The sequence below is a fragment of the Neovison vison genome, chromosome X (genome assembly GCF_020171115.1).
Source record: "Neovison vison isolate M4711 chromosome X, ASM_NN_V1, whole genome shotgun sequence".
Taxonomy (NCBI): domain Eukaryota; kingdom Metazoa; phylum Chordata; class Mammalia; order Carnivora; family Mustelidae; genus Neogale; species Neogale vison.
In genome coordinates this window covers 98913555-98931051 of record NC_058105.1, presented here as the reverse complement: position 1 = coordinate 98931051, position 17497 = coordinate 98913555, and the positions used below count along the sequence as shown (strand labels likewise).

The 17497-nt window shown below is 43.2% G+C and overlaps 1 protein-coding gene across 1 annotated transcript; it reads left to right on the top strand.

Moving 5' to 3' along the window:
* Positions 1-16573: 16573 nt before the first annotated feature.
* LOC122896398 (ferritin heavy chain-like) lies at positions 16574-17125 on the top strand. Its single transcript, XM_044234580.1, has one exon. It carries the CDS (start codon positions 16574-16576, stop codon positions 17123-17125), a length of 552 nt encoding a protein of 183 aa, XP_044090515.1.
* Positions 17126-17497: the final 372 nt, after the last annotated feature.

Here is a 17497-nt window from a genome sequence, read left to right as displayed (position 1 = left end):
TTAAACCCACTATCCCCGCCTTTCAATAACCCCATCTGGACAGTACTAATGAACGGCACCTCACCACTGGCTAGAAGACCTTCACTGCTCAGCTCTAACTAAGGCTCTAATTCCCAATACTATAGAACTGATTGAGGACATACAAGGGGCCCAAGGAGCATCCTTCACGGTCACTGACCTAGCTAATATGCTCTATTCTGTTCTTACCATGGAGGAATCCCAAACTCGATTTACTTTCACTTTGGAAGGGACTCAGTATACATTTTTGAGATTCCTAATGGCATATTTAAACAGTCCTGCAACTGCACATAATCTCTGCCACTAGGATTTAAATACCTTATGATTGGAAAGGTGCCAATTTGGGCATTATATTGTTGATATGATTATGAGGGATCCCTCCGAGGAAGAAGTGTGGGCAGTTTAGCACACCCTCACACACTACTTAAAAAAATGCAACTGGGCAATTGCCCCCCACCCCACCAAGGTCTAATGCCCAGCCTCATCTGTCAAGTTTCTGGGCATCACGTAGCCCTCTAAAGCCCAAGAAATTCCTAAACGTCAATTAGTCACCATTAAGCCACCTACTACACTCAGCCACAACACATAATAGGTCTTCTTGTGCTGTGGATGCAACACATCCCTCACCCCTCACTAACTCTTCACTCTATATATGCAGTCACACCCGGCACCTACCACTGGGGTAGGACCCGACACTATGCTTTGGAAGTTGCCCAGCAGGCATCCCAACAAGACTTACCTTAGTCCCCTCTGCTTCCAAATATGAGGTCAAGACCTTGGTCTCCTGGGGTCTCTGAATCAAACATGGGTCTGCCTGGCTTCCTATGGGGTTTTGGACTAAGTGCTTACCCTTAGTGACAGCACAATATACTCCCATTGAGTACCAGCTTTGGGCATCCTACTGGTCTCTTTTAGAAGCTGAGGCCCTAACTAGCTCCCACCCAGTACTACTCTGCACACAAGTTCCTATGATGCCCTGAGTTAGAGATGTATCCCAGCAGAAGGTCAGCACAGCCACTGATGCCTCCTTGGTAAATGGTAGCTTCAGGAAAGGGCTAAACCAAACATCAAAGGCCTTTCCAAATTATAGGATGATGTGGCTTCCCCCAAGCCGAACCACTTACTTGAGATCCTTGAGGAAGGAACAGTGGCACCCCTGCTTCCTCCTCCTCTATCTGGGAAGCTCCTTGGGACTCAATGTCTGAGATGGACAAGGACTCGGTATTCTTTGTGGATGGCAGCATCACCTACACAACGCAGCTCACCAGAGAGCCACAGCATCCCACCAGGCCTCAGGTACCTCTCCAGTCAAGGAGGGCACTCCCAGCTCAGGCCAACTGGCAGAACTTGTAACTGTACACGTAGTCCCTGGGGACACCAGAAAATGGGGCCTTTTGCAGAGCCACATTCTGTGGGCTGTTCCTAATGGTCTTATGGTTTGGTCTGGCCAACGGCTAAGAGACCATTTTCTCACACAAGCCCAACTGGGGGTGCCCAGATGTAACAGGAATTAGCAGCGTCTCCAATTCCTATCATTGTTATTCACACTTCTGCACAACTAACCACTCTACCACTCTACCCCAAAAGTCATTTTCAACAATATCACAGACTCCTTTCAGTCAGTTAAGTGGCCAGCTCTTGGTTTTGGCTCACGTCATGACCTCAGGGTCCTGGGATCGAGCCCTATGTCAGGCACCATGCTCAGTGCAAAGTATGCTTCAGGATTCTCTCACTCTGCCCCTCCCCCAGCTTGCTTGTGCTCGCTCTAAAATAATCTTTCATTTATTTTAGATTTTATTTATTTGTCAGAGAGAGAGAGAGAGAGAGAATGGACACAAGCAAGCGGAACAGCATGGACACAAGCAAGGGGAACAGCAGGCAGGAGAAGCAGTTTCTCTGCTGAGCAAGGAGCCTGATGCAAGACTCAATTCTAAGACCCTGGGATCATGACCTGAGCCAAAGGCAGACACTTAACTGACTGAGCCACCCAGGTGTCCCTAAAATGATCTTCTAAAAAAATTAAACACACACACACCCCAATATGAGACTTCCTCATTAAATCCTCCACAGTTTGCCCAGTACAGATAGCTCAGGGTACTGACCCTTGCCAACAGCTCACAAGTGAGGAGACTTGTCCTCTCCTCAGCAGCAGCCGAGGCTATGATAGACACGTGCGTTCTCTGCTGATTTCATCTACCTTCTGCCCCCTTCCGCTGAGTCTTCCAGATATGTCATCGCAATCATCAGTACTTACACCTGGAATTCCTTCCTTCTTGCTAAAATGTATTCTTGTTCCCTCTAACTGCCAGACACACTGACTCTGACCAGGTACCCACTTTGCCTCCTAGGAGGCTCAGCGACGGGCTCTCCAAATAAGATTCTTCTCAACTTCCATCTAGGTTACCACCGTCAGGTGGCTAGGCTCAGAGAGCATCCTAACAGCCTTCTTAAAGAGACACTACTTGAAATACTTTCAAACAAGTAGTTCCCTAAATGGATCGAACTCTTGCCCCAGCCCCTCATCTTGCTTAATTCTGACCCCTGGGGCCTCCATTTCTCACATACCAATTATTATACACCTCGAAAAATCCCACATCTGGTCATCTCTGGCAACCCTCAAGCTTTTGCACTCCAAGACAACGTGTGCTTTATTTCACCCTCTGACTCCGCCGCCCCTTCCACTCATCTCACCATCTGCTTCGTGCTGGCAACCTGTCTGAGGGCGTATAGTCCAATAAGATTCCCTCATCACTGAGTGTCCCCCAGGACGAAAGCCCACCAGGTGAGTGCAAGTTCATTTGTTTGGAAACCCTGATAAGAGTGAGGACTTTCCTGGAGGAGCCGCCTCCATGCTGGCCACCTTCACTGAATGCAGTGGTTATCAGGGCTGGCTAATAAAACTTAATCCCCTTACTAATCTATAGGTAGTATAAACACCCTGCAAGTAACCAGAGACAGAGTTTAGGTGTCTGAAAGAGGGAAAGACACTCTCCAGTTGGTAGACATGAGCCATATCTAGAGGAGTATGGCGGGAAAGCTGCAGGTCATGGCCTTATCCCACACTAGACCAGGTATCGCCCTCGACCCACAAGGACGACAAGAAGCCCTGGTTCAGATGTATCTTCTCTCTATTTCCGCAAGTCTACACACTTATATACGTTTACATGACCAATCAGAGAGCAGGGTGACCAATAAGGGGCCAAGCAATGGGGAGAGCCAATGAGAATCCTGTTACTATGCTGATTAAATTTGAAACAGCCAATGACTATGTCCTCCTTTAGGCAAGCTTCACCAGAACGTTCGTTGTTTACTTGCAGCGTATTTTGCTGGCAGTGAGCCAAGCACCATCTTGTAATGGCGGGGACTTTCCCGGCCAGAGGCGGTCCCCGACATCTCCCCCTTTTTTGTTTATGGCAGAGATCGTGCCTGTCTTAGGTTGTCAGTAGCAGAAAACATCCTTACCCGTCATCAGACACAAGATATCGATGATCTCTGTCCTGTCTTAGGTTGGTATGTTTCTCTACTGATCTTACCCGTCTTTGACTACCGATCTAGCATGCTTAGCCATATCTGGGGAGATGTCCCAGCCTCTATTGACATAAGGGCTTGTACTACAGCTCAGCTCTGCTCTCGCTGCTGTGTTCTCCATTGGCGAACTTTTCTGAATAGAAGCAGAATGCCAATGAGGAGGACAAGACCACCAATTGTGCCAGCCCATTGTTTGGTAAACTGGAACATATTGCTGAATGTTTGAAATAGCTCTGGGAGGGAAGCTGGTTGCACACACGTACTATTTACTTGAGTTATCTCAGCCAGAAGGATTCGTGTGAAATTTTGAAAATCGTCAGACCAAGCACCCTGCAAATACTGGGAGAGTTGTCAGGAGACATTCTGTAAGTCACTCATATTAGCATAGGCTATGGGAGTTACACAAATTGCCGGGAAGGGTGCTATACATCCCAGTCCCAATAGGGCCCCCAATATGTCCACTTGTTCTTGAACCAAATCCACTCTCTGGTTGACTATCAGGATTTCTGCTGGCAGATGCGCATTGATCTGAGTCTGTGTTTGAAGGACAGCCGCCGTTCCTTCTGCAAGGGTGTTCACAGATTCCGCAGTGGGTATAGTTGTACAAGATTCCCACCACTTTGATCGTGGTCCCTTCCCCGCTTACCTGTGGTTTCGATAAGAAAATCCCTTCCCTGCTTACCTGCGGTTTTTCTCCTTGCAAGGTTTACTTACTCGTTAACGATTCCCGGGTCTCGGCACCATTTGTCGCCCTCGACCCGCAAGGACGACAAGAAGCCCCGGTTCAGATGTATCATGTATCTTCTCTCTCTTTATTTCCGCAAGTCTACACACTTATATACGTTTACATGACCAATCAGCGAGCAGGGTGACCAATAAGGGGCCAAGCAATGGGGAGAGCCAATGAGAGTCCTGTTACTATGCTGATTAAATTTGAAACAGCCAATGACTATGTCCTCCTTTAGGCAAGCTTCACCAGAACATTCATTGTTTACTTGCAGCGTATTTTGCTGGCAGTGAGCCAAGCACCATCTTGTAATGGTGGGGACTTTCCCGGCCAGAGGCAGTCCCCGACAACCAGGTAATCCAGTACTTTCTCACCAAGAACCACCATGCTCACCCATTAACCAATACGCAAATAGCTCATGCAGAAGGAACCCAACCCAACCTCATGCTCTATATGGCTATGGCTGTTCTCACTGCTTCATATGGCGGGGTGATAGGGTTGCTTGGTAGATCCCTCAGGCCTAACCACCACAGACAGATACAATGCTGGGATAGTACCGGTCCAGCCCACAACTGAACCACAAGAAAAGTGGGCTTCCAGTGTAGAGTGAACGTAGCAGAGCATGCAATGTTTTCTGGGAACAACAGGCTAACCGTACCGCCCCGACGGAAGAGGAGGATGACCCACTGGAACAGTATTTTGCAGAATTTGCCATGTGATTGCTGACTGACCCTACCCTATACCAAGACGCCTCTCAGACCATTAGGATTTTCCTTGCTGACCGCAGGGCAGCGCTGTATCATATTTTCCCATTATAGCAAGCCAAAGTGTGCCCTCAGAATCAGACAGCTCTCCTGCCTACAAATACTGCAAGTTGTTAATATCCTCACCCTTAATTCTGATGCCTCAGCATCACATGGTAGATCACAGTGTAAGCACCTGGCAGGGTTTGTTTTAATTGTAACCCAAGTGCCTGACATTGAGCTTTTGATTGCTTAAGTAGCCACAAACACATCCTAAATCAACACATGGCCAGCTACATGACTGGATAGAAAACCAGGCTGCCCCACCCCTAAAGTTTCCTTTGTTTTGGAGAGCTCTGGTTGGTTTAGATAACTCACCACTTGACTACTTGTTTTTCTCTTCCCCCATTTTAATTCCCACTCTTATGTTTTAAATTCACCAATAAAGAGTGCATTTATGAAACCCTAGGCACTCAGCCTAGACCACAAGAGAATAGAGCTCCAGGCCTGCATGCTTTCTTTCTACAACCTCACTGTGTGGCCCTAGGACTTGTGAATAAGAAACATGTTTTCTCCAAATTTCCCTGATGGTTGTTGCTGACGCGTATTCTCAATCATAAGAATCACAAGGGGCCAGTCCAGCCACAATATTGGCTTTGAATGGGGAAGTATCTGTGAGGGCTCATCACAAATATATGGGTGCAGGTGAGTGCCCCAGGCATTTCTAGCCAATAGCATCACTACAGATTGGCTGAGACAGACCCAAAACAGGAGGGCAGCCCCCATCCCCAAGACTTCTGCTGTTCACTTTCCTCAGGTAGTGGTTCTTCCACACCGCTCCTTGGGTGAAACTGGTCATTTGATAAGCAGTAAGTGGTCACTGAGGCCACTGTCAGCCTAGAACCTTCCCCAAGAAAGTCACAGTCTCTGGCCATATGTGACAGAGGAATCATCTGAGGTCCTTCCAGAATAAAAAATACAACTGAATGTGCTTTGGTGAGTGCTGTGAAGTGTGTAAACCTGGCAATTCATAGACCTGTACCCCTGGGGATAAAAATATATGTGTATAAAAAATAAAAAATTTAAAATAAAATAAAATAAAACAGAGAAAAACAACTTAAAAAAAAAAAAAAGTACAACTGGGGTACTGGAAACTTGAACCGCAAGTGCTCAACCAGAAAATAACTGTCAGGAGAGTATTGAAGACCAATGATCATCCCTATTGCTCTGTGCTAGTTTCTAAACAAAATGGGTATGAGTCTGTTGCTAGCCACTAAATGCAGAACGCAGACCCTAAAAATTATCTGACATACGACTTCACCCCTCACCTCCAGATTCAAAAACTAGGTGTGAAGAATTAAGGCTCATTTGAGGAGTGTTGGCTTACTTAAGCCAAATAGGTACACATAACCAGTAAAGAATTATTTGGGACTTGTGTGCACAGAACCATTGAGAGGAGGAATGGGCAGATGTTCCTAAGACCTCATAAAACACAGTCTAGGAGCACCTGGGTGACTCAGTGGCTTAAGCTCAGGTCATGATCCCAGGGTCCTGGGATCGAGCCCGGCATCAGGCTCTTTGCTCAGTGGGGGAGCCTGCTTCCCCCTCTCTCTCTCTGCCTGCCTCTCTGCCTACTTGTGATCTCTCTGTCAAATAAATGAACAAATAAAATCTTAAAAAAAATAAACACAGTTTAGTTCAAAATAAGCATACACAAATATCATGGTTGTCTGGAGTACTGACCGAGGACAATAGCTTGGGAGACAGATACTAAATAACCCCCTAGAAAACATTTTAATCCCATGAGGAAAAGCAATCTGAGTATCTTTTCTACTCCTAGGATGAAATATTCATTATACTCAATGAAAAAGGATGAGAGATCACAACCTTATAAGGAAATGTCACCTACAAATCAGACCAGTGGAATGTAAATCAAGAACAATCCAGACAGAAGGCTGGGAAGATGACAGAGTAAGAGAATCCTAAGCTTACCTCATCTCACAGATAAAATAACACTCCCATCAGCATAAATAACCCAGAAAATGACCTAAAGACTGGCAGAACAAAGTCCATAATTAAAGGTAGAGAAGCCTCATCAAAGAAGGAAGGAAGGGCTAGGATATACTTGGGGGTGAAATACGGACCATGGGCATCCATGGTGGGGAAGGAGCTGGTGGCACTGAGATGAGGAAACAAACAAACAAGCAGACTACCATACCAGGAAGCCCTCACAGGGAAGACAAATCCCCATAATGTTTGGCTTTTTGAAAGCAATAGGCGCTGAATTCTGTGAGTTCCTGCAATCAGCAGGACATCAAGTCTGGAATTTAAAAAATGTGTGGTCTCAGCTCTGGTACAGCTGGGAGGGCCTTAGGAAGTGAAGTTACCACCCTTAAAGAGACAGCAGGCAAAACAGCCCACGGAAATATAATTTAGAACCAGCAGTTTGAAAAACGTCAGGGGCAGATGGGAGGGAGAGTGATTTACTTATCTTGGAACATGCCCGAGAAAGGCAGGGATCATGAGAAGACCTTGCCAGGAACACAGGAGAGATGGCAAGTGTCATTTCCCTCCCCTGTCCCCTCCTTAGAATAAACACATGGCCACCTGTGCGAACAGAACCAGAGCTGTACCAACTTACACCAAGCCCTGCCCCCAACACTTCAGTGCATCCACCTTTCCCAGTCACATTTGCCTCAGTCACAGCACATCTGGTCTCCTTCCCCGGGAGATGGATGTAACCCCCATCAACACCTCATCTTCCAACCACACATCTTGCTTGACCTCAGTTCCAGTGGTGGTGGTGGCAGTGGCAGGTCTCATTTCACAAGGAGATCAACGCGCACCTTATTCAGACATTCCCCACCCAGTCAGGGAACAAACACTGCCTACAACAGGCAAAGAGAGCCTTGGCAGACAACTGGCCTGAAAGGGCACAACAACAGAGCCGACGCAGCACACATCTGGAGACACTTCCTGAAGTGCCGGGTCCTGGGAAACAGGTGGCACTGCACTGCAGGGCACTACATGACCTCTACTTCATAAAGCCATTACGACAAGAGCAGGAGAAGTAGTCAACTTGCCTAACACACAGAAACAGGCACAAAGAATTAGACAAAGCGAGGAGAAAGAGAAGTGTATGTCCAAAATGAAAGAAAAAGACCAAGAGCCAGCGAGAGCAGCAGAGACTTAAATGAGATGGATATAAGAAATATGCCTGATAGAGAACATAATGATCATACGGATGTACACTGGACTTGAGATAAGAGTGGAGGACATCAGTGAGACCCTTAACAAAGAGATTAAAAAAAGAACCAATCAGAGATTAAGAACACAATAAATGAAATTAAAAATAAACCTAATAGAATAGTAGGTCAGAGGAAGAAGAGGAATGAATTAGTGACCCGAAAGAGAGAGTAATGGAAAGTACTCAAGCAGAAAAAATTAAAGGAAAAACTTACGCAGATTGTTAATAGTCTTAGGGAACCCAGTGACACCATTGAGCATAATAACATTAGCATTACAGGAAGAAAAAGAAGAGAGAAAAGAGGGCAGAAAATTTACCTGAAGGAAAAATAGCTCAAACTTCAATGCACAGAAATCAGTTGCATTTCTCTACACCAACAACAAGACAGAAGAAAGAGAAATTAAGAAGTCCATCCCATTTACAATTGCACCCCAAAACATAAGATACCTAGGAATAAACCTAACCAAAGAGGCTAAGAATCTATACTCAGAAAACTATAAAGTACTCATGAAAGAAATTGAGGAAGACACAAAGAAATGGAAAAATGTTCCATGCTCCTGGATTGGAAGAATAAATATTGAGAAAATGTCTATGCTACCTAAAGCAATCTACACATTTAATGCAATTCCTATCAAAGTACCATCCATCTTTTTCAAAGAAATGGAACAAATAATTCTAAAATTTATATGGAACCAGAAAAGGCCTCGAATAGCCAAAGGGATATTGAAAAAGAAAGCCAAAGTTGGTGGCATCACAATTCCGGACTTTAAGCTCTATTACAAAGCTGTCATCATCAAGACAGCATGGTACTGGCACAAAAACAGACACATAGATCAACGGAACAGAATAGAGAGCCCAGAAATAGACCCTCAACTCTATGGTCAACTAATCTTTGACAAAGCAGGAAAGAATGTCCAATGGAAAAAAGACAGCCTCTTTAATAAATGGTGTTGGGAAAATTGGACAGCCACATGCAGAAAAATGAAATTGGACCATTTCCTTACACCACACACAAAAATAGACTCAAAATGGATGAAGGACCTCAATGTGAGAAAGGAATCCATCAAAATCCTTGAGGAGAACACAGGCAGCAACCTCTTCGACCTCAGCTGCAGCAACATCTTCCTAGGAACATCGCCAAAGGCAAGGGAAGCAAAGGCAAAAATGAACTATTGGGATTTCATCAAGATCAAAAGCTTTTGCACAGCAAAGGAAACAGTTAACAAAATCAAAAGACAACTGACAGAATGGGAGAAGATATTTGCAAACGACATATCAGATAAAGGACTAGTGTCCAAAATCTATAAAGAACTTAACAAACTCAACACCCAAAGAACAAATAATCCAATCAAGAAATGGGCAGAGGACATGAACAGACGTTTCTGCAAAGAAGACATCCAGATGGCCAACAGACACATGAAAAAGTGCTCCATATCACTCGGCATCAGGGAAATACAAATCAAAACCACAGTGAGATATCACCTCACACCAGTCAGAATGGCTAAAATCAACAAGTCAGGAAATGACAGATGTTGGCGAGGATGCGGAGAAAGGGGAACCCTTCTACACTGTTGGTGGGAATGCAAGCTGGTGCAACCACTCTGGAAAACAGCATGGAGGTTCCTCAAAATGTTGAAAATACAACTGCCCTATGACCCAGCAATTGCACTACTGGGTATTTACCCTAAAGATACAAACGTAGTGATCCAAAGGGGCACGTGCACCTGAATGTTTATAGCAGCAATGTCCACAATAGCCAAAGTATGGAAGGAACCTAGATGTCCATCAACAGATGAATGGATCAAGAAGATGTGGTATATATACACAATGGAATACTATGCAGCCATCAAAAGAAATGAAATCTTGCCATTTGCGACAACATGGATGGAACTAGAGAGTATCATGCTTAGCAAAATAAGTCAAGCGGAGAAAGACAAATATCATATGATCTCCCTGATATGAGGAAGTGGTGATGCAACATGGGGGCTTAAGTGGGTAGGAGAAGAATCCATGAAACAAGATGGGATAGGGAGGGAGACAAACCATAAGTGACTCTTAATCTCACAAAACAAACTGTGGGTTGCTGGGGGGAGGGGGGTTGGGAGAAGGGGGGTAGGGTTATGGACATTGGGGAGGGTATGTGCTTTTGGGTAAATTGGAAGGGGAGGTGAACCATGAGAGACTATGGACTCTGAAAAACAATCTGAGGGGTTTGAAGTGGCGGGGGGGGGGGGTGGGAGGTTGGGGTACCAGGTGGTGGGTATTATAGAGGGCACGGCTTGCATGGAGCACTGGGTGTGGTGAAAAAATAATGAATACTGTTTTTCTGAAAATAAATAAATTGGAAAAAAAAAAAAAAGAAATCCAGATCCAGGCAGCACAGAGATTTCCCCCAACAAAATCAACCAAAGGAGGTCCATGGCACAACCTGTAGTGATTAAAATGGCAAAAAGTAGTAATATGGAAATATATTTTAAAGTAGCAAGAAAAAAGAAGACAGTTATGTACAAGGGAAACCCCATATGGTTCAGTGGATTTTTCATCAAAAACTTTATAGGCAAGAAAGGAATGGCATGATACCTTCAAAATGCTGAAAGGGAAAAATCCGCAGCCAAGAATACGCTATCCATCAAGGGTATCATTCAGAATAGAAGAAGAGATAAAGAATTTCCTAGACGAACAAAAACTAAAGGAATTCATGACCACTAAACCACCCCTACAAGAAATATTAACGGTAATTTTTTGAGAGGAAAGGAAACCCCATTAATGAGAGTAGGAAAATTACGTGTCTCTGTAAGAATCAGGCAAGGGATGCCCAAAATAAAAGGATGTAAAGTATGGCACTATATACCTAAAACATGGGAGGAATAAAACTAAAGAATGGGTTCAAATTTAAATGACCATCAACTTACTGTAGACTACTATAGGCAGAAGATGTTATATACAACTCTAATGGTAACCACAAATCCAAAACCGGTAATAGATAAGAATAAAGAGAATGGAATTCAAGTATATCACTAAAGATAACCTGCAAACCATGAAAGAGAGCAAGAGAAAGATCAGAGAAAATCTACAGAAACGATGACAAAACAAGTAACAAAAGGGCAATAAATACATATCAATAATTACTTTGAATGTAAATGGGCTAAACACTCAATCAAAAGACATAGTATGATAGAATGGATAAAAAAACAAGACCCATCTCAATGCTGCCTACAAGAGACTCATTTCAGACAAACACACTTGCAGATGAAAAGTGAGGGGATGGCAAAACATTTATCATGCAAATGGAAGCCAAAAGAAAGCTGGGGAGCGCCTGGGTGGCTCAGTGGGTTAAGCTGCTGCCTTCGGCTCAGGTCATGATCTCAGGGTCCTGGGATCGAGTCCCACATCGGGCTCTCTGCTCAGCAGGGAGCCTGCTTCCTCCTCTCTCTCTCTGCCTGCCTCTCTGTCTACTTGTGATCTCTCTCTGTCAAATAAATAAATAAAATCTTTAAAAAAAAAAAGAAAAGAAAGCTGGGGTAGCAATACTTATATCACACAAAATAGACTTTAAAACAAAAACCATAACAAGGGATAAAGAACACTATATAAATAATAAAGGGGACAATCCAACAATAAGATATAACATAATTGTAAATACTTATACACCCAACATGGGAGCACCCAAATACACAAAACACTTAGTAACAAACATAAAAGAATTAACCAATAATGATATAATAATAGTAGGGGATTTTAACACCCCACTTATATCAATGGACAAATCACCCAAACAGAAAATCAACAAGAAAAGAGTGGCTTGGAATAATACCCTGGACCAGATAGAGTTAACAGATATATTTAGAACATTACATCCTAAAACAGCAGAATACACATTCTTTCAAGTGCAGATGGAACATTCTCTAGAACAGAGCACACAGGAGGCCACAAAATAAGTCTCAACAAATTCAAAGAGAACGAAGTTGTACCATGCATTCTTTCTGACCATGATGCTGTAAAACTAGAAATAAACCACAAGAAAAACTCTGGAAAGAGTACAGATACATGGAAATTAAATAATATGCTGCTAGATGATGAAGGGGTCAAGCAAGAAATCAAAAAAAATCAAAATGTACACGGAAACAAATGAAAATAAAAATACAATGATCCAAAATCTTTGGGACACAGCAACAGTGGCTCTAAGAAGGAAGTTTATAGCAAGACAGGCCTACTCAAGAAATAAAAAAAAATCTCAAATGAACTTAAACTTACACCTAAGGAGCTAGAAAAAGAAAACCAAACAAAACCCCAAACCAGTAGAAGGAAAGAAATAATAAAGGTTACAACAGAAAAAAAATTATATAGAAACTAAAAAAAAATAATAAACCAGATTGCTTAAATCAGGAGCTCATTCACTGACAAAGTTCTAGCTAGACTCCTGAGAAAGAGAGAGAGAGAGAGAGAGGACTTAAACAAAATCACAAATGAGAAATAAAAACAAACATCCCCAATATACAATCAAGAGAACATTATAAAAAATGGTATGCCAACAAATTGGACAACCTAGAAGAAATCTGTAAACCCCCAGAAACACATAACCTAGCAAGGAAATTGAATAAGTAATCAAAAAACTCAAAAAACAAAAGTCCAGGACCAGATAGCTTCTCGGGTTAATTCTACTAAACATTTAAAGAAGAATTAATATGTAGTCTTCTCAAACTATCTCTAAAAATAAAAGAGAAAGGCAAATTTCCCAATTCATTCTGTGAGGTTAGCATTACCCTGATATCAAAACCAGATAAAGATACCACACACAAAAAAGGGTAAAAACAGGCCAAGATCACTGATGAACATAGATGCAAAAATCCTCAACAAAATATTAGCAAACTGAATCCAGCAATATATGAAAAAAAATCATTCACCACAATCAAGTGGGATTCATTCTTGGGATACAAGCATGGTTCAATAATCACAAATCAATCAACGTGATACATTACATCAATAAAAGGAAAAAAAGATCATTTCAATAGATGCAGAAAAAGCATTTGACAAAGAACAACATCCATTCATGATAAAAACCTTCAACAAAGTTGATTTAGAGGGAACATATCCCAACATAATAAAATTCTTGTAGTGAGAAACCCACAGCAAACATCATACTCAATGGGGGAAAACTGAGCACCTCCTCCAAGTTCAGGCACAAGACAAGGATGTCCACTCTCACCACTTTTATTCAACGTAGTACTAGAAGTCACAGCCACATAGCCACGACAATCAGACAACAAAAAGACTTAAGAGGCATCCAAACTAGTAAGGAAGAAGCAAAACTATCACTATTTCCAGATAACTAAAAACTCCACCAAAAAACTATTAGAACTGATACACGAATTCTGTAAAGTCACAGGATACAAAATCAACATACAGAAATCTGTTGCATACTAATAATGAAGCAGCAGAAAGAGAAATTAAGAAAACAATCCCATTTGCAATGCACCAAAAATAAAATACCTAGAAATAAACTTAACCAAGGAGGTCAAAGATCTGTACTCTGAAAACTATAAAACATTGATAAAAGAAACTGAAGAAGACACAAAGAAATGGAAAGACATTCCATACTCATGGTCTGGAAGAACAAATATTGTTAAAATGTCTTTCAACGGATTTAATGCCATCCCTATCAAAATACTAAACATTTTTCACAGAGCTAGAACAAAAAAATTCTACAATTTGTATGGACCACAAAAGACCCTGAAGAGCCAAAACAATCTTGAAAATGAACAATGAAACTGGAGGTATCACAATTCCAGACTGAAAGTTATATTTCAAAGCTGTAGTATCAAAACAGAATGGTACTGACACAAAAACAGACACAAAATGAAACAGGATAGAAAACCCAGAGATAAACCCACAATTATATAATCAATTAATCTTCAACAAAAGGCACAAGAGTATGTAATGGGGAAAATACTATCTCTTCAACAGATGGTGTTGAGAAAACTGGATAGCAACATGCAAAAGAATGAAACTGGACGGCTTTCTCACATTATACACGAAAATAAATTCAAAATGGGTGAAAGACAAGAATGTGAAATCTGAAACCTTAAAAATCCTTGAAGACAAGACAGGCAGTAATCTCTAGGACATAAGCTGTAGCAACATTTTTCTAGATAGTCTCCTTGAGACAAGGGAAACAAAGGAAAAATAAACTATTCAACTTGACCAAAATAAAAAGCTCCTGCACAGTGAAAGGAACAAACAACAAAACTGAAAGGCAACACTGCTCAGAGGGAGAAGGTATTTGCAAATGACATATCCAATGAATGGTGAGTATCCAAAATCTATAAAGAACTGATATAACTCAGCACCCAAAAAAGAAGCCAATTTAAAAATGGGCAGAAGAATAGCCATTTCTCCCAAGAAGACATCAGATGGCCAAGAGACACATGGAAAGAGGCTCAATATCACTTATTATCAGCAAAATGCAAATGAAAACAACAATGTGATATCATTTCACGTGTCAGACCGGCTAAAATCAACAACACAAGAAACAAGTATTGTGAGGATGCGGAGATAAAGGAACCCTTTTCAGCTGTTGCTGGAAATGCAAACTGGTGCAGCCACTGTGGAAAAGAGTATGGAATTTCTGCAAAAAGTTAGAAATAGAACTACCCTACAGTCCAGCAATTATACAACTGGGTATTTACCCAAAGGATACAAAAATACTGATTTGAAGGGATACATGCACCGCAATGTTACAGCAGCATTATCAACAACAGCCAAATTATGGAAAGAGTCTAAAAGTCCATCGACTAGTAAATGGATAAATATGTGGTATATATGTACAATGGAATATTACTTTACCATAAAAAGAACGAGATCTTGCCATTTGCAACAACATGGATGGAGCTAGAGAGTATAATGCTAAATGAAGCCAGAGAAAGGCAAACACTGTACGATTTCATTCATATGTGGAGTTTAAGAAACAAAACAGATGAACATAGGCGGAAAAACATAACAGGGAAAACCATAAAACAGACTCTTAAATATAGAGAACAAACTGAGGGTTACTGGAGGTGAGATGGGCAGGTGTATGGATTAAATGGGTGATGGGCATTAAGGACAGCACTTGTGATGAGCACCTGATGTTATATGTAAGTAATGAATCGCTAATTCTACACCTGAAACTAATATTAAACCACCTGTTAACTAACTGGAATTTCAATAAGAACTTGAGGGGCACCTGGGTGGCTCAATCATTAGGCATCTGCCTTTGGCTCAGGTCATGACCCCCGGGGTCCTGGGATGGAGCTCCACATTGGGCTCCCTGCTCAGTGGGAAGCCTGCTTCTCCTTTCCCACTACCCCTGCTTGTGTTCTCTCTCTCACTGTGTCTCGCTCTGCCAAATGAATGAATAAAATCTTTTTAAAAAAATTTTTTTAAAAAGAACTTAAAAAAAAAGAAAAATGGCAAGCTTTTGGTATTTGCAATGGTCCCTATCCTACTTGCAAGCCCCAAACCATGTATCCCAAAGATAAAATGCACCTTTATTGACACACTCTGCCCCCCATTCAGATGAGAAGCCTGTTAGTCAAACAGACATCACACCTGTACCTTAGAACTATGTTAATTACCTAAGCTAATCAAGCAAGCCTTTTATTACTAAATATGAATATGCAAAGTTTTAAGTACTCCAGGAAAGTGAAAATCATGATAAACCATACAATTATATATGTGTTAATTTGTATATACATTAGAGGAGAAACAAAAATTTATCAAAAAGTCCAAATGTTTTCAGAATTTTTAAGGAAGACAAGGAGGTTTAAAATGAGAACAGGGTGCTATAAAAGGGAGTAATTTGAAAGCAGGAGCAAATCCTTGAAAATTAGAAATATTGTGGCAAAATTAAAAATTTAATAGATGTCATATGCTCATAACAGAGTCACCCTGCCTCACCAAGGCTCTGACGACGGAATCTGAACGCAGTGTTCATGCCGGGCCCCCTTTCCATCTTCTCCCCTTCCCCCCAACCCTGTACTTCCTCCCCCGAGGAAGGTAAGTGATCCTCCCTCCTCTACCCCCCCTTAACGGACCCCATTCCCTATCTCAATGCACAGCGGCAGCCGGACCCTACCGTCATCTGAGGGTGCCCTCCTCTTCCACTCCGACAGTTCCCGGAGGTTCCCGCTATCATCACCGGCCTCCCTCGTCGCCCTCCCTGAAAAGGCGTTGAGGACCTGCTGCCTCCACCGCCTTTGGCCCTGCAGCTCTCGCTTCCGCGCCGCCTCCGCCTTCGCCTTCGCCTTCGCCCTGGTGCCCGGGCCGCCAGCCATGGCCACCCCGCAGCTCTCCCAAGTGCGCCAGAACTACCACCCCGACTGCGAGGCCGCCATCAACAGCCAGATCAACCTGGAGCTCTACGCCTCCTACGTGTACCTGTCCATGGCCTTCTACTTCGACCGCGACGACGTGGCCTTGAAGCACTTCGCCCGCTTCTTCCTGCGCCAGTCCCGCAAGGAGACCCAGCACGCCGAGAAGCTGATGGAGCTGCAGAACCAGCGCGGGGGCCGCCTCCGCCTCCGCGACATCAAGAGGCCGGACCGCGACGACTGGGAGGGCGGCCTGAAGGCCATGGAGTGCGCCCTGCACCTGGAGAAGAGCGTGAACCAGAGCCTGCTCGACCTGCACCAGCTGGCCGCCGACAAGAACGACGCCCAGCTGTGCGACTTCCTGGAGAGCCACTACCTGCACGAGCAAGTCGAGGCCATCAAAGAGCTGGGGGGCTATGTCACCAGCCTGCGCAAGATGTGGGCTCCGGAAGACGGCCTGGCAGAGTACCTGTTTGACAAGCTCACCTTGGGCGACAGCGACAAAAAGAACTGAGTTGGGACTGTTTCCCCGTAGCCCCAGGGCGCATGGTGCCTTTGCCTGATCACCATGCCGAGCATGCGTATTGCAGTATTGCCTTTACAAAAAGTTCCAGTTCTTCCAGTTTTTCCACGAATAAAGTTAATTTGGTTTAAATAAAGTTATTTGGTTCTTAAAGAAATAATGGTCTCTGATTCGTGTGTGCAAGTCTCACCTTTTGAGTTTTAAAGCAGGTATCTAGGCCACACGTAGCTCAGGATCTCCACGGATGGAGGGAGAAGGTATTCCACCGGACCCTGGAAAACAGAAAAGTAATCTTCCCCTTACAAACAATGTGGGTAGATGGGGATGTGGTGGGGCTCTAGTGAGTGTATCAGCCGGTGCATG